The following is an 18010-nucleotide window of genomic DNA, read 5'->3' as shown; positions in this document are numbered from 1 at the left end:
TACTCTCATTCTTTTAATTTTGGGTTTTTCTCTGTAAGACAAAAGGAAATAAAAAATAACAAAAAAATTGAGTGTAATCTGAGTGTAACCAAAAAACCATTAGAGAAGAGCTCGGAGAAGAAAGTGCCACGGAGGAAGACCCCTCTCTTTATCTCCTTCTCATCCTATAATTATGTGGAATCGATGTCTCCAGCAAGCCGATTGCTTTGCTGATGGTTTTCTTTGTGTTCAGGAATGATTGGGACACACTAAAGAGGTTGTTATCCTTTCGACTGAAGCAGGTATGGTGAGGTATGCTTACAAGTTAATCTTAATAAGCTACTTAAGTGAGGGACACAGTGAATAATGATATACCATATGTTGTACATGGCGGTTGCTGATAGCCCTGTGTTTTTTTATTTATTATTGTTGATTTGTTTCCAAATTTTCTGCATTTAGGTTCTGGCCGGGTACCTTGAAGCTCAGACGACTCAAGATCGACAAACTTCTTCATTAGGAGAAACATATTAGGAGTTAGTAAGGAGGTTGGAAAAAGGTATTTCTTAGATTTTCTTTGGCAGCTTCTTTCTCTTCTAGCCAACATATTTCTGCTGAGTAAATATGTATTGTTCCACTATTTCTAGCTTATGTTTAGAACCTGTATGTGAAGTTCTTACGCACACTTTTTTCTTTTTGATCTGTTTGTGATGATATGCGTATTCCTTCACATCTCAACTCTCCAATTTTTGTTTACTCAAGATTCTTGCTTCCACTGCCATCTTTTCTTTTGTGCCAGTTTCCTCACAAAAAGGTTCAGTTAAAGCTTTTTCTTTTATTTTTTCTTTTATTTTAGCTTTTAATCAGGAAAACGATACCGACCAGAGTCAAAGGAAAACTTCTGATTGATGGAACAGGTTCGTTAGTTCTCCTATTCTCTTCAAGAACAGTTATTATTATTATTATTATTATTATTATTATTATTATTATTATTATTATTTGTCTTCTCTTGGAACTCATTAGTAGAGTGATGTGTGAATGTTCAGTTCAAAAGAATTGAGGACGCGGGTAGTAAGTGCGATTGTAAGTGCGATTCACTTATCTTCACATCATCAAGGGCAATAGTGTAAACAAACATCATTTCTTTCTCAAAATAGAAAAATCTGATCTACTCAAACTGTCCTTGGATTGAAAACAGGATAGAAAACTTCCCCTTATGGGGTGGTTTTGATCGAAAACTTAGGTTTTGATCATCTTTCTTTTCGAAAAATGGATTTATCGAGTTTGAGAGGCCATTTGTGAGCAATGAGGTAACAAGACGTCTTCGAGGCTCAACCAAAATGCTAATGGAAACAGAGCGGCAGTTTCCTATCGCAGAGGCAACTAAACAAACCGCGACCTTCTCAATTTGAGTTTCAAAACCTTCCTCGGCTGAGAAGATGGGAGAGTACCCAGCAATAACAATCCCTGGCGAGCGGTGGAGCGTGGCTTAAGGTATTGCAAGTTCTGCTTAATTGGCGGGGATTGATCCGGGTTAAAGTACCGATTGACAAGGTTAGGCAACTAGCCAAGGCTTAAATGGTCACCCACAAGAGACTTGCTTATTACACCAATAGGCAAGGGATTCTTATTCATAAGATTTGATAATGTTGAAGATCTTAACGGGGTTTGGTCTAAAGGCTCATGGGTTTTGATGGCTGCCCTCCGAGACTAAACACTTGGAATCCAAATTTCAATCCGAAGCTCAAAGACAATCACACGCCTTTAGTCCGGGTTAACTTCCCCGTGCGACCGAAATCAAGAATACCGGGATCTAGAGGCACTCATGTCCATTGCCGAGGTGTGGGCAACCCCTATGGAAATTGACGAAAGACTCTGAAAAGGGATTATGGGTACCAAAGGTGCTTGTTGATGTGGATCTCTAAGCCCATCCCCGATCAAATCTATGTCAAGACCAAAGCTTTTGAGTTTTGGCAAACGTGGAAGTAAGCAAGCTACCTAAACTATGCAATCACTGCAAATGTGTAGGTCACTTAGTGACACGAATGCAAGCGACTAAAGGGAGTGATGCAGCAAGACAAAAACAAAGAGGTGGTAGTCGATACTACACCAGCTGCAGGTCCTTCCAATGTGACAAAAGATGGAAACAAGAAAAGGAACAGGAAAGGAGGGCCACCACAAACCTGGGTCCAGAAAGCAACCTCTGTGAACCCTCATATCAACAATACAAATCAGTTCAGTGCACTAGCGGAATTACAAGAGGAAGAGGACGGAAACAAAGATGGGGAACAAAATGCACTGATTGTGGTCGTCGACGAACATATCACCACTTCACAAGAGGTTCAGCTAGCTCCTGAAGGGGATGAGGAAATTAACTTGGAAGCAGTTGTAATAGCTGATTCTGATGATCAAAACAAACGAGGCAACACTGAGGGACAGTTATCTGATTCAACAGATTCAACAGATACTGAGGAGGACTACTCTGGAGCTGAGTTTGAAGAAGAATTTTCTGATGCTCTAAATGTCCAGACAGAACTGAATACCGTGGAAAACATGGAGAGACAAGCCAATAGTGAATCCCCTAAACAAAGAGAGGATGCTCCACAAACACCTGCTTCATGTGCAAGTTCGGCATCAGTTGTTAGGTGTACTCCTAGTCGACTACAACAACTTATCAATGAGGCAACTGAAGTCATTCAGGCTATTGATCACCCAGCACAGGTTGATCAAACACCACCTAGACCACCAAACAAGGCCAAGGAGAGGTGGGCAGATATTCAAGAAGATGATACAGAAACTTCACATGCAGGAAAATTTGCTCTACTTACAGAGATTTGTCCAGTGCAGAACATAACTTCTTCTAAGACAGCCATGTCTAAGAAAAAAAGGAGCAAACGGTGACTTATCACCCTTTCACAAATAAAAACTTCTTTTGTTACAAAATGAAGTGCATCTTTTGGAATCTAAGAGGCATTGCAAATGCCAAAACACAAAATAGGCTCTCCAAGCTTATTAAGGAGTGGGATCCGGACTTATTGGGCATTGCTGAACCCAAAATAGACTCCAAAGCCATCTCTAAGAGCTACATTCAGTCCTTGGGGTTCTGTGTTACTTTTTTTTGCAATAGTAATAATTAGCAACTGCCAAACATCTGGCTGCTATGGAAGGAAGGGTTTTTTGCTCCTAACCTCATTCACTGCTCTAATCAGCAGCTTACTATTGAATGTAATGGTTCTATTGTTACTATGGTACACGCTAGTACTCTATATGTGCAACGAAGATCTTTATGGCAGGAACTGGCGCATCTTAACCCTTTAAACACTCCTTGGCTGATCATGGGAGACTTTAATGCATATTTAAGCCCATCTGAGAAGAAAGGTGGCTTGAGGCCCACTTCATCTATGGAGGACTTCAGAGACACAGTGAATATGAATCAACTTATTGAAGCTCCAAGTACTGGTTATATGCTCACTTGGACTAAGAATCAGAAGGTTCACAGAAGGGTCAGGGGCAAGATTGATAGAGTTTTTTTCAACTCTCACTGGTGTGATAGGTATCCTGGATGGAAATACAAAGTACTCAGTAGGCTTTGCTCGGATCACTCTCCTCTGGTAGGGTGGTATGACAGAATTCCAAAACCTACAAATGCTCCATTCAGATTCTTTAACATGTGGACTTCTCACCCTGATTTTTTGGAAGTGGTTAAAGAAAATTGGAAGGTGCCTATTGAGGGACACTCCCTCTTCATTCTATCACAGAAACTCAAAAAACTTAAACAAAAGTCAAGAATCGAACAAATATGTCTTTGGTAACCTGGGCACAAAGATCACAGAGGCAACTCACAATCTTGAGGCGCTTCAACATCAGTTTGAGCAAGATGAAAATGAGATGCTAGCTATGGAAATTGCAAAACAGGAACTACAAGTTGAAAATCTCCTACAACAAGAAGCTGACTACTGGAAGCAAAGATCCAGAACTAGATGGGATAAAGAAGTGGATAGAAGCACCAAGTATTTTCACAGCTTAGAAACATGAGAAAGTCAAAAGCAATGATAAGAGAAATACAAGATGCACATGGTGTCACTTTGAAAGATCAAGAAGATATCAGCAGATTCATAGTCAGCCACTATACAGAAAAGTTCAAAGAGGTGGAGCTAGAATCAGATGTGAACCTACTGAACTTGATACCAAAGCTAGTCACAGAAGATGAAAATAAAGAGCTCTCGTCTATACCCACATTCGGTGAGATCAAAAGAGCTGTCTTTGGTCTTTGTTCAGATAGTGCACCAGGGCCAGACGAATTTAATGGACACTTCTATCAAGCCTGCTGGAACATAGTTGGTGGAGATGTTTATAGAGCAGTGAGATACTTCTTTTTGAAAAGCAGACTACCAAAAAGCTACAATGCAAATTTTATTGTGCTAATACCAAAAGAGAGGAATGCAAACCAGCTTAATCGGTACAGACCAATATGCCTCTCAAATTTTGCTTACAAGATTATTACAAAGATCTTGGCATCTAGGCTGGCTCCGGTAGCTTCAAAAATCATTTCAAAGGCTCAGTATGGTTTCATCTCCAATCGAAACTCACATCATGCCATTGGGCTTGCTTCAGAAATGATTAATGAACTCAAAGTCAAGAGACATGGAGGCAATGTGGCTATCAAACTTGACATCTCTCAAGCATTTGATACACTTGATTGGAAATTCCTTTGGTCTGTCATGGAAAGATTTGGCTTCTCTGACATCTGGCTTCATTGGCTTCAAGGAGCTATCACAAACAATTGCATATCAGTCATGATCAATGGAGGGCCAAGAGGCTATTTCACAAAGAAGCGTGGGTCTACAACAAGGAGATCCTCTATCACCTCTCCTCTTTGCCTTTGCAGAAGACTGTCTCAGCAGGGGAATAGAGTACCTAGTCTCCCAAAAGAAAGTCAAAAGAATGGTAACACATACAAACTATTGTAGCCCCTCTCACCTCATGTTTGCCGATGATATTTTTATGTTCTGTAATGCTGATAAAAGATGTCTAAGGTCTCTTCTAGATTTGTTAGACAGGTATCAATGCTCAGCTGGTCAGTACATCAACAAAGACAAGTGCAAAATCTTTCTAAGCCCCATGACCACATGCAGAAGGGAATCTATTGTGTATTTTCTGGGCATAAAGGAGGGTGGCCTTCCAGAGAAGTATCTTGGTGTGCCAATCATCACAGGAAGGATAACTAAAGCAAATCTAGCCCCTCTGGTCGACAAGATAAGGAAGAAAGCAACTAGTTGGGCTGGCAAGATGCTTTCATTTCAAGGTAGAGTTGTTCTTGCAAGGCATGTTCTCAATAGCATACCCGTTCATAACTTGGCTATTTACAAATGGCCTGCTTCAGTCATAAAGGAGTGTGAGAAAATTATTAGAAACTTAATTTGGTCTGGAAATCCTACAGAAAAGAAATTCATGACTCTGAACTGGGAGAAAACATGTAAGCCACAGGAAGAGGGTGGACTTGGGCTGAGGAGACTCAAAGACATTAATCTAGCTATGCTGATGAAGTTGTCTTGGAGCTTAGAAAATGATAATAATGACTGGGCAATGTATATGAAGGGGAAATATGGTGCAAGAAGTGATGAGTGGACAAAATACAAGACTTCTACTATATGGCCAGGTATCAAATGGGCTCTCAAGGAATCAAAAGTGCATACGACTTGGGTCATTGGTACTGGAGAAGCTATAAACACATGGAAGGAAAACTAGACAGGAGCCGCAGCTTTCACTCATGTATTTCAGATGTTCGATGATTTTTGGGGGCATTGCAGTTCAAGACTTAGTGAATGCATACGCAATGGACAATGGAGTTTCCCTGCTGAAATGATTCAGATTCTAGATGCCGCTGGTGTCAATGTTAATGACCTACAAGCCCCAAATCCCACACAAGATGATGCTAGGATCTGGATGCCATCTTCCAATGGCAAATTCTCTCGGTTACCGCATTACGAAGCAATCGAAAAGAAGGCGTAAAAGGTGAGTGGCATACATTCATTTGGAAGGCCAAGTTGCACCCAAGTACTCAAGCCATTGGTGGAAAAATTTCGGGGATTATGCACCCGATGACATGCTTAAGAAGAGGAATTTTAAAATTGCATCTAGGTGTTGCACATTGCTTGCAAAGATGAAGAGACACGAACACATTCTCTTCAGATGCACTTTCGCACAAGAACAATGGAACTACCTAAAGGAATCATTCAAGTTGCAATCCGGCATCTACTCGAGGACAGATGTTCTTAATTCTTGTAAGTCCACGAGCCCACTCACAAAAGACATCTGGTCTGCCGCAGCCATTGCTTGCCTTGTACATATTTGGAAGACAAGAAACCGAGTTCTTTATGATGGTGGGAATGTTGAGAAAGGGCAAGTCAGAATACATATCAAAAGGGCTATTCTAAGAGCACATGAGCTCTCTGGAGGCACCATGGACAACACCCCTCTAGAATTGGAAGCACTTCATGCCTTGGGACTGAGGAACAAACTGAGACAAGCACCAAGGATTCTTGAGTGCTATTGGACTGCTCCATCACTTGAATACTTAAAAATCAATGCAGATGGCTGTGCTCGAGGCAATCCTGGTCCAGCAGGTTGGGGAACACTATTAAGGAAGCACACAGGCGAAGTTGTTGGAGTTTACATTGGGGGAATAGGCTCAGATACAAACTATGTGGCTGAATCTAGAGCTATTGTTGAAGGTATTACTAAGGAGATTGAGATGGGGTTCACGAAAGTATGGGTGGAGTCAGACTCCACGGCAGCAATCAAAGCATTCCAAACCAACTCAGTGCACTGGAAAGTTAGAGCAGATTGGGAAAGGACTAAAGGGAAGGCAAATATAGTTCTAACAAGCACATGGAGGGAGGCAAATTTCGGAGCAGACTTGTGTGCAAAGAAAGGAGCGACCCTAGCAAAAGGTCAGAAGCTATGGTGGGAGAATAGACCTAATTTTGTTTATAAGTTAGAGAATCAACACTCTACTTATTTCAGATTTATTTCTTAAAAATTTAGGAAATGTATGTTGGAGTGGTCTACCCAGGGCCCTCACAAAATGTATATTGTTTTTTCTTTGCTATCTAATACAATTACCCTTTAGCAAAAAAAAAAAATGTTCAGTTCATCTCTTATGAGTAGTAATGCAGGTAGGTTGTTGGATTTCTTTTTTTTTTTCCTCAGTAAGCAAAAATTTGTATTGATGAAAGGTGGTTGGGGAGGAGAGTACATGAGGAGTTAATTACAGTCTACTCACACAGTAGCACTATAAGAACTTAACAAAACCTATAATAAACATGTTCTGGAACCTCCCATTTGGTTATCCATGGGGGTTTTACAATAAAAACAACTTGATCATTGTCTTGCAAACTGACCGAGTACTTTAGATTTCATAATTCATATAACCAATGTTAATGTACTCTGGGCGTCTGTTTGTTTGTTTGGTTTTCATGTTTTTTTTAGATAGATATATTGCGAATTGATGTGTTGCGGTTTACTATAATAGTACCGAATTGACTGCGATTTAAGAAATGGCGAGGTCTAGAGGCAATCCAATACGTAGTGTGTCGAACTTCAGTTTTTTTTTTTTTTTTTTTTTTTTTTTTTTTTAAGTAGTCTTTAAATGGTGTTGTTTTGTGCTTACTGTCTTCTTGCTTTTCACTGTATTATGCTTTATAGACTGCGCACTTCATATATAACCAAGTTATTTTCCATTTGCCTGCGTTTGGAAATGGCTAGGACCGGAGGCCATCCAAATTTGCTTTCTGTTAGTGATAATAGTGTGCGCCAACAACAACAATAGGCTCAGAGAATTAGAGAAAGAGAGAGGCTTCCTTATAGATCAACATTCAGTCCCCTCTTCAAATCCTGGTTATGTTTGTCATTCTTTAATTCATATTCATTCAGATATATGGGACATCCAAATGGGAAAGTAGCACGAGCCTCTCATTTGGTATTTGTGGCTTTTATAGCCTCTAGAAAAGATTCTAATATGGATGACAGAGTGTTGTTAAAGGAACAATTAGTTTATTACTACATGCAAAGAGCTTTGGAGGTGTCTAAAAATACTGAAACTTCTCTTGCTGAAATTGAGCATGGATGATTTGTTATTTATACGATGAATTGAAGTCTTGGCTGTGACTGTAGGGATATCCAGGAATTACCCCTTTTGAAGGTATGGCGTCAGGAGTGGCATCCTTGGTTCGGCATCTTTCTGCAGGAAGGCCAGCCACTTTGTACTGTATCAACAGTATTGTAGAAAAAGCTAACATTCTTTGCAGTAGAGCAATGGAAGAGGGTGCTGATATGTGGAAAAATTGGCAAGGAGACTCTGAGCCCTGTAAGAAATTGGTTGAGTTGCTTTTGCGGCTGCTTTCACTTGTGGATATACATGTACACAGTGATTTCATTATCCCTATTTATCTAGGTTACATGGACACGCCATATTTTGAAAAAAATTCGTGTCGGATACGTATCCACGTGTCCGTGTTGGACACATATTACATGTAATTTACATCGAATTTTGATATTTTGCCGTGTCCGACAATTCGTATCCGTGTCTGATACGGTGTGTCAATGTAACCTAGCTATTTATGCAATGCTCTTCTGCTATTTGCTGCATGTGTTGTAGAATGTCAAGTCACTGTGTATAATATTGAATTAGAATACGAAATTGGAAAGATATGTCCTAAACAGTATAAGCTAGAGTGAAGTTTGAAATAACAAAAGACTTGCATTGCATAACAAAATGCTTTTGCACTCCTTCATGTAGGTACTGCCAAACTTGATGAAGCTGTTAGCCCAATTCACTCTTCAATTGCCAAAAGATGGTCAAAAGATGGTGCTTGATGAGATTCATACCCTGGTTGCCGAGTCCGATGATGTTACAAGGAAACCCACTTTAGTTTCATGGGTGCAATCACTTTCCTTCCTTTGTTCCCAAACTACTTCGTCTACAATGGCACGGAAATTTAAAAGGGACGAGGCATCTGTAGGGAGTACGGACAACTTAAGCTTAAACAGAATTAGTGCCCGTCTTTAAGCTTAAAGGTGCAATATCCAGATTTTTTTTCAAGAATGCAGCTTTTGTATCCTGAGCTATGCGGCTGCTAATAAAGAGGTTATTGAAAAAGATGAACCGGCACAACCTGGTATAAAGTCCGATGTGTTGCCTAGTTTTGCCAATCCAAGTGCATAAGCAATAAGAAAAATGGATACAATTTGTCAGTAAGGAGATAAGGAAGATAATGAGAAAGTCATTTGATTCTTAATGTGTTGGTGACTTGGTGGAATAAATGATTGACCTGCTCATATGCAGTTTGGAATGAGTGCCACGAGATCAATATGGGTTGGCACTGTTGCAACCCTTGAGCTTTTAACTTTCTATAGAAAAATGTATGTTTGCAGTACACACTTGCAGGAGTTACAAATGACATAAACATGTAAGGCCACATTGTTTCTCTACCCGAGCTTGATTTTGAAGGATGCATTCTCAAATTTTCTTATTTCTTCGATGGAAAAGGAAGTGCGTTCTGTGTTGACTGCTAGATTCAAAAAAATTCTGCTCATGGAATATGGGAAACAGTTATGGTCGAAGGTTTTTGTAGCACCATATAAGCGGAAGGGGACTAATGACGTTAGCCCCGATGATGAAGCTGCATCGAGAGTCATGGCTTGCTGTTGGGGACGTGGAAACCCTGCAACCACTTTTGTGATGTTGGATTCATCTGGAGAGGTGGTCGATTTATTAGAAGCTAACTACATTAGTAGTCGATCACAAAATGTTAATGACGAGCAATGCAAAAAGAATGACCAGCAGCGTCTCATGAAATTTGTTACAGACCATGGACCTCATGTTGTTGTTCTAGGAGCTGTTAATTTCATTTGCACACGTTTGAAATCGGATATTTATGAGGTACGTACTGTAATTGTCTTGGTTTACTAAATGCCAATTACAACAGCTGACAGTGTTTATGATAGCTTATGCATAAAATTAAAATTGCTCCCACAGGCGTGCCCAATTCACGAGGCATATACAGTTGCATGAAACGATATCATTTTTAGAAAGCGAAAAACAAAGATGTGTTGGTCTTCTATTTTGTAGTTGTCTTTAGATACTGTAGGCTTTGGGCTGTACTACCTTAGGTCCTTAGTATTTTTGTTTTATTTCTTATATATGATATGTCACCTCCTTTGTTTAAGCATGTAACCTTGCAATTTTATGTCATTTTTCGTCAGATCATATGGAAGGTAGTGGAGGAACATCCAAGAGATATGGAAGTTGAAGATGTAGTTGTTCATTTTGAGAAAAAAGCAGTTGGGAGTGACATGAACTTTTTGTCACTCCCAACTGCTGTTTCCTCTAGCTGTGGTCCCTCTGACTGTGTTCCCGATAACTTTGGTTTTCACTGCATAAAATAGGGAATCTTTGTTCATGCTGTTTTGATTATAAGAAAATTTCATAGAAATGGGGAATCTTTGTTGTTTTGTCAAGGGTTGTTTATAAGTACTTTGATGAATGTGGTGTTATGTTTTCTTGGTTTTTTGAGCTTCAGGGAAGCTCCTATGCAACACTTTTGGTTGTTCTTTGAAGCTCCTTTTGTTTACTTGTAGTTGTTTTTTAGCTGTGCAAACTACAAAAACATGTTCTTTTTTGTGAACATCGATTTTTTTAAATGGTGGTTTTGTTCAATTTGTTTCTACAGATTGTTAGCAAATATATGAAAGAAGCCTGAGCTCTCATTGCAACCTATGACCAGAGAGAGATCATTTCTGCTCTCGATCTTCTTGATGCATCCCTCGCGCTGTCTCCCCGATTTGAAGATGCTCTCGAGCTCAAAGCACAATCGCTTCTCTATCTACGGCGATTCAAGGAAGTTGCTAACTTGCTTCAAGATTATGTACCCAACTTGGCATGGAGATTGTTCTTCATCTGACCATGCACGCCTAATAGTGGTGTTCTCACCTGCAAGGATGCCATGTTCTCCTTCAGTTAACAAGAAAATGATGCAATTGATTACCATTTCACGGTTGCTTATCAGGCCCGTCATTGGGAATGAGTCGTCAGCTACTTGTATCTGGAGGGCAACAAGAGATCTCTGAAGTGTTTTCCGTTTCTAAGGAACATTTTCTTTGTTTGTGATTTGTTGTACTGTATTAAGTTTACCCAGTTTATTATTTTTTGTGTACTATGTAGTCATCCAGTACTGGGGCGAATTACTTTGAAGATGAAAATCTTGTACGGGATGTACTTAAAGTTATTGAAATGCTTTTATTATATATTGAAATGCTGAAATATTCACTTAAATTTTGCCGAGGATCTTCTCATCAAGTCAGACAAAGTACTTTCTTTGCCTAGCATATCTCGAGCTTCTTTCTTTGTAAGCATATTAAGCCAGACAAATTATGTTTACACTTTTCGGTGAGTTTTGTTTGACATCGCGTGTAGAGCACGTGCATCTTGGTAGTGTTTGTTAATTAGGGGCCGATTTTCGAAGTTGGCCTTCCAATAATATGATGAATGATGAAGTGTGCTGCTTTTAAGTAGCTGCCCTTCTACATCAGTCATTTTACTAAGTTTTCCCACTTGCATATTTTTCCCGTATTCCAAGCTACGTACAGCAGCTAATAAGTTCCTTTTTTTAGGCCGGCATGAATTGTGAGCAGCAATACCCTCTTATGAACTGCACGGAGAATGCCCAACTCAATCAAGGTTGCTAGAGAAGTGTGCATCGCTAGCTGTTGAAGCAATTCTTTCTGTGAAACTTCTATTAGTCATTCACAGCGGTTGCAAGCTCGCGAGTAGTCGAATGAAGCGTAATTTTGTACTTGGTTTTGTATACACTTGATCCCGTGGTGGACTAAACTTTCAATATCAAACAGTTTAATTGAGCAAATTGATTATTGGGAGAAGTTTCGTTGGTTTGAAACATGTATGAAAGGAGGTGTACTAATGCAAAATCAGATGACTTTGAGATGGTACCATGTCCACCAGATAGGAAATGATCATATTTTTCTAGCCATTTGTGTGGTTTCAACTGTCAATGTCTGTACCAAATTTTTTTTTATCCAATTGAAATAGCAAAAGTCCCTGTGTCAAATTAGTCTCCAAGTCTGCAAGTCCTAGCCCATTAGTCTCCAAGTCTTTAAATGTATTTCCTCCATTACTGAAGGACAAAAGAAACTTTACTTTGAGATAGTTGAATAAAACACGCTACTTAAGAGTAATAATAATTGGTTTTGTTTAGACCACACTGAAAAATGCCCCCGTCCAGTTCTATTCTTTAATTGATTTACAAACGATCTCATTTCGCGTTCATTTACGCAGTTACGCGTGGGGTTTCACAACTCACAAGGGTTTCATCTCTCACTGCATCTAGCAACCGGGTGAACTCCATTCTCCCTTTATCTTTTACCTATTTTTTGTTTTGCATTCTCAATTTCAGTTCATTTTACAAAAGTGCTGGTACTTAATTAGTAGTTTAACAATTGTTCTAAAAATATTCAGTGTCTTATACAATTAGCTTGGTGTAAAAACACGTGCAGAGTCAACATTTTCTTCTCAGATTCCATACTTTTTCTGTTTCTAGTTTTTCTTTCTACTTCTATTTCCTCTTTTTCCAAAATCTCAGCAGCTCTCAACTTGTTTTTAAGTTTGAGATTGTTAAGTTTCACGTGCTCAACATCAGAAAAACTAAAAAAGGCAACTACTCATAACCCCAATGCAATATCCCAAATCCATAGTATATTATTAGCAGAAAAATAACACGCATCATTGCTATGCTTTTACTTCATTTCATTACTAAACTGCACCAAGAAGTTTAATACTTCAATTCTATTCTTTAACGCGTAAACAGAAGCATATAACAACGGAATAAAATCGATTGCATTATTTAGACTATTATAGCATTACAGAATGTGGAGTAACATCAAAACACCTTGACAACAGACAACACAAACTGCAAAAGCAGGCAACCACAAAAAACACAAAAAGCCTTTTCATGCAGACCCATTAGAGACATACAGACAAAACTAAACAAAGACCATTCTCGATCAGATAAGCAATCTCAATATGGCTGCTGAGCTAAGCCAGCTTTACCAAATTCACAAACAAAGTAAACCCAAACAGCAACTGCACCAATTTGAGAAGGATGATACTCCCTTATGTTCTGATCCAAGATTTCATGACTTGGAATTTGCAGACCTTCCAACGCATAACCCAATGCAGCGGGGAGCCCCCAGCTGTTAATTCCACAAGCAGTAAAAAGATTAGTTATCTTCATTTTAAAAGGCCAATCCCCTTTGACGTTTCCCAGCCAATTGCGTACACGTGCGCTTTCTTTTACAACGTCGTTGCAGTGGACAAACGTGAACCTTTCTTTCATCTGCAAGAATTTTTGGAAGGCCAGAGGAACTTTGGACGGATCCGCATTTCGGAAAATTACTACTCGTGATCCATGACAAACAGCCATAATCCTTAAAGTAACAGTTTCAGTGCAAACCCAAATCCCCACAACACTGTGCATTGCTTTCCCATTTAGCAGTTTTGTCTGGTGCACCCATTCTTTCAAACCTTTGCCTCTCTGTGTAACAGTTACTTGAAGATATTTTTTCTCAAGTAGGCCTAGATTATAGTTTGTGAAATTTCTGTTAGACTTTGACTCCTTTAACCACACATCAGTCCACATGCCATCATTATTTCTGATTTTGCCCTCTAGAACGGTTCTATACACCTAAAACACGTATAAACAACTAGTTAAGCTCACAAAAATACAACAGAACATATCGGAAAGACGAAAACAACAAGAAATCCACATGTCTCAGTTTTTAAGATCAATATCCAACCATATCAAATCCACTAAAACAGATCAATATCCAACCATTTCAAATCCACTTAAACAGATCAATATCCAAATACGAAATATACAACCATATCAAAGAACGAGATAACATGCCAAATGATGAGAGAAATATAACAAGAAAGTAGACCTGGTTCTTCTTCTTATTTTTCTTCTTCTTTGGTTCAACTTTCACAGGACGCCGACGTTTTGAACGTTTTCTCGCAAGCTTGATACCTTTTGCCTGGAAAACATGAAGAGATGAAGCAAACAAAGATAAAAAATGAGAAAAATGAAAAAGTATAAACGAAAAATCAACTAGAAAATTACCTTCCTCCGTTTTTTCAATTTAATTGCCTGCTTTCTAGCTTCATTCTCGTCTCCAAGCTTCACTCCTTCTTGCTTTCTAGCTTGATTCTCGTTTCCAGGCTTCATTCCTTCTTCTTCTTCGAGTAACTCTGTTAACACGGCCATTCTTTTCTCTTCACTGGTTTTTTCTTTGTCTCTCCTCGTTTCGTTTCTGAGAATGAAATAAAAACTCAGCAAACTCATCTATTTATAGTGTTGTATGTGATTGGAAATTTCTAGAAACTTTTGGATCCTACGGCTAATATGACGACGTGTCATCAATCTGTGGTGTTTTCCTTCCGGATTTGAGTTTGTTCTTTTCTTTTGACACATTTTTACCAGACGTCCATAACCGTTTTTATGTAGCCCCACACCTCACTCATAAATGGTCCACACAGTTCCACACTTGATGACTTGATAACGAAAAACAATTTTTTTGGTGCAACATGTCTTTTGTCTTTTACAAGTTACAATTGGTCTCATTCTTTCTGATTAAGGAAACACATAGAATCAGATGGTCAGCATTAAAACACAAAACTCTAAAAAGAATGTCTATGTTGGAGAGGAAAATAGCTAGGTAAGCAAGATCCAAAATATCGAATTGGGTGAATATTTCGATATACTCAAAAACTGATATATGATATATCTGAAATATCATAAATATATTTTTTTTTGTTGACTAGTTAAAATTTTGTTTTGTATGTCGATATATCGGAAATATCGTCGATTATATTAGAAATATCATCAATATATCGGTCAAACTCAATAATATTTGGTCAAAATCAACAATATCGGTCAAAGTCAACAATTTATATCGGATATATCATATATATCGGTCGATATATATCGTTTATATCGGAAATTGTGATATATATCAGAAAAAAAAAATTCAATATTCGGTTGAGATATATCGAATATATCCATATTGCTGTACCAAAAAAATAATATATATCGGATATATCGGCGATATTTTGGGCCTTGTGCTATGGATAAATAGATAGTCTACTTAGTTAGTCTTTATTAGCTTGAATCTATTACTTGAAAAAATGGGTAGTGTTGTTAGTTGTTTGGTGATGTTTACGATATGTTTCATTTTCAATTATGTTGTTGTTCTTGAAAACGGTTTTTATTGATGACAGTTTTATGTGATTTCTCATTTTCTTGCTGCTGCTTCATTTTCATGGTGTTGGTAATTTTCTCTATGTTTTAGATTTTTTTGTGAAAAATGGTAGACTTATTATGTCAGAATTGCCTACGTGGACGGTTTTGTATTGTCTAACAGCATATGCAAAAATGTACACGTGGATCCAATGGTTAACAGAGAATGTGGAAATTGGTGTGGTTTGTTTGGCTTGAGTAGCACGCAACAGCTTTTTTCAGGTTTCTGTTACTAGCTTACTGCTGTTAATAACTGGTATGGGTACGGTTCTGTTAGTGGTGCAGTGTTAGTTTCGATTTGCATGATTAGGGTAGTGTTAATATACACTACTGCCAGTTTAACAATTTAACAGCATAGCCATAGCCTATAGATGACTGTCTCGGAGTGTTTATATCATCAGGTCATGTCCTCATGATGATCAAAAATCAGGCCACTCAAATTTGTTAGTCTTTGCAAGTGTGCACATATTCGTCGCTAGAATAAACATTAGTACTTAATGAATTAATCTGTTGGTGCCACTGTGCCCACTCACAAGTCACAATCTACTTACTTCTTGAGTTTGTGATATATGGGGGGCCATTTGGAAAAGAAATGATTGAGAGGTTTTTTTTAGAGTAAATTACATTTTTTGAGCGATTAGCAAAATACAAGCAGCACATGTTGACGTCTTAATGTGATTTCATCAAGGCAAATGACTCCAAAGGTAAAATCTAGGGTTGCCACCTTTTTTTTTTTTTTAAGGTTTTCCATTTGATATCATTGTAAAAAAAGACATAAACTTTTTTACCAACCTTGTATTTTACTTGCACAAATCCAGTGTGGTTCATAAATCATTTTCAGTGTGGTGGTTCAAAAAAACACAACCATTTCCAGTGCGGTTCTTTTCCCCCCCAAAAAATAGATAAAATCCAACACTACAAATTCAGTGTATTCACTAAAATGGGTTCATGAAAAGTAGGCCGAGTAAACAATCCGAGCTACTAGAGTTTGGCTCGAGCGTACAACTCAACTTGTTATTGGCTTGCTTGAGCTTGGCTTGTGGTGCAATATGACGGCGTACCTAATATTTTTCTTTTTTGGGCTTGCTCTCGACTGAGTTCCAACTTAAATTAAGCCTGATCATCATATCTTAAAGCCCAACTACCCTAATTAACTCAATTAACCGGCAACCAACTTGAGGAGTTATCAAAAAATCTATCTATACTCCCTTAATAACACCATAGGGACTCCATATTTTAGGTGGCATCCAAATTATATTTCTCTTTCCAAAAATAAAAAAAATATAAATATAAATAAATAAATAACTAATAACTTACCCAATTAATTAGTTAAAACTCAATATAGTAACAAATAAATAACAAAAAACTTACATGTAGTTCATCAAACAAAAAAAAGAAAGAAAAAACCAAAGCCCAAAAAAACACAACACCCAAAAAATTCACCTTACTCATTATCAATCCCCTCTTTCTCTTTTTTGTTACAAAGTTACATTTTTTATCACTTTAGTTTATATTAGTTTTGAATAGAGAATTTTTTTTTGTATGTTCTCTATCTATTGACTTGAACAAACGTATAAAGAAAGATGATGGAAGATGAATGTTTTGAATATGAAAATGGTGTGACTAAAAATGAAGATGCACTAGAAAAGAAAATTAATTAACCTTATTCAAGTTTTTTTTATTTATATATATATATATATATATATATATGCGTTAAGTAAGATTGGTTCTTTATTTCTTTATTTTTTCTTGTTTGTGAAAATATTGGTAAGTTTTTTTTTTTATTTGTTACTATTTATAGTTTTAGTTATTTAATTAGGTAAGTTATTAGTTATTATTTTGTTTCTATGTTTGTTTTTTTTATTTTTGGAAAGAGAAAGTGAGATTTGGATGCCACGTAGGAAATGGAGTCCCAAGGGAGTTATAGAGTATGAGTAGAAGCACTCTTATCTTTCACTTTTGTATGTCATGTTTTCAACATAAAAAACCAACACGCAGATCGAATTCATAGAGGCGAGTAACTAACAATCAAGACATTAATAGATGGACTAGACCTAGCTTATATTATATCAATTTAAACCAGCAAATCCAATCTTACCCAGGAAAAAATATAAATAGACATGGCCTAGGGCCGTGTGGACTGGTTGAAATCCCACAATGACTTACAAGTTGTTACTACTTACTGCATCTTGAATTCTTGACTAGTATGTGAACCCTGCTATGTACCTGTACTTTAAAGTCTTGGAACTGTGATTATTACGTTGTATCCTTTTAACAGAATATGTAATGGCAACAACATTTTAATTTGAACATTAATCCATCTAAAGACACCAAGTTAGAAAAGTAAGAGATTGGTGATTTTGCAGCAAGACAATCGTTGCTGAACATAATTTATAGACTTCAAATAGACCAAAGTTGTAGTATGATTACATATTGTCCTTATATCAAAATCAAATAATGTGAAAACAGTCCTGTATCCTTTCTTATGCAAATTCTTCAACTTTTTGAAGTCAATAAAACCATCTCCATTTGCATCAACAACATGAAATGCTTTAGTCACTTCCATCTCCAAAATTTGCTTCTCTAACGGCCTCAACACCATATGTGGTGGTATTTTTCCTTAAATATTTTACCAACCATGCATCGAACCTGTCAAAAACCTT

At 37.7% G+C, this 18010-nt stretch overlaps 2 protein-coding genes across 2 annotated transcripts; one reads left to right on the top strand and one right to left on the bottom strand.

Annotated features, from left to right (window-relative positions):
* The first annotated feature begins 3221 nt into the window (after positions 1 to 3221).
* On the top strand, positions 3222 to 4011 carry LOC147520718 (uncharacterized). The gene is made up of 2 exons (XM_086594320.1): positions 3222 to 3695; positions 3802 to 4011. Exons 1-2 carry the CDS (start codon positions 3222 to 3224, stop codon positions 4009 to 4011), a joined length of 684 nt encoding a protein of 227 aa, XP_086450446.1.
* Positions 4012 to 12880: 8869 nt separating this feature from the next.
* LOC147520717 (uncharacterized) lies at positions 12881 to 14353 on the bottom strand. The gene is made up of 3 exons (XM_086594978.1): positions 14172 to 14353; positions 13993 to 14085; positions 12881 to 13736 (listed from the first exon to the last, which is right to left on the bottom strand). The coding sequence occupies exons 1-3, from the start codon at positions 14313 to 14315 to the stop codon at positions 13071 to 13073; spliced, it is 903 nt and encodes a 300-aa protein (XP_086451104.1). The 5' UTR covers positions 14316 to 14353; the 3' UTR covers positions 12881 to 13070.
* Positions 14354 to 18010: the final 3657 nt, after the last annotated feature.

Source organism: Coptis chinensis, chromosome 2 (genome assembly GCF_015680905.1).
Source record: "Coptis chinensis isolate HL-2020 chromosome 2, ASM1568090v1, whole genome shotgun sequence".
NCBI classification, from domain to species: domain Eukaryota; kingdom Viridiplantae; phylum Streptophyta; class Magnoliopsida; order Ranunculales; family Ranunculaceae; genus Coptis; species Coptis chinensis.
This window is presented reverse-complemented; position numbering and strand designations above follow the sequence as displayed.

Coding starts and splice junctions, on each gene's coding strand:
- LOC147520718 (XM_086594320.1), top strand. CDS start 3,222: ATGGTACACGCTAGTACTCTATATGTGCAACGAAGATCTTTATGGCAG. Junction 3,696..3,801: donor TGGTTAAAGAAAATTGGAAG/GTGCCTATTGAG, acceptor CTGGGCACAAAG/ATCACAGAGGCAACTCACAA.
- LOC147520717 (XM_086594978.1), bottom strand. CDS start 14,315: ATGGCCGTGTTAACAGAGTTACTCGAAGAAGAAGAAGGAATGAAGCCT. Junction 14,086..14,171: donor AATTGAAAAAACGGAGGAAG/GTAATTTTCTAG, acceptor CATGTTTTCCAG/GCAAAAGGTATCAAGCTTGC. Junction 13,737..13,992: donor AAAATAAGAAGAAGAACCAG/GTCTACTTTCTT, acceptor TACGTGTTTTAG/GTGTATAGAACCGTTCTAGA.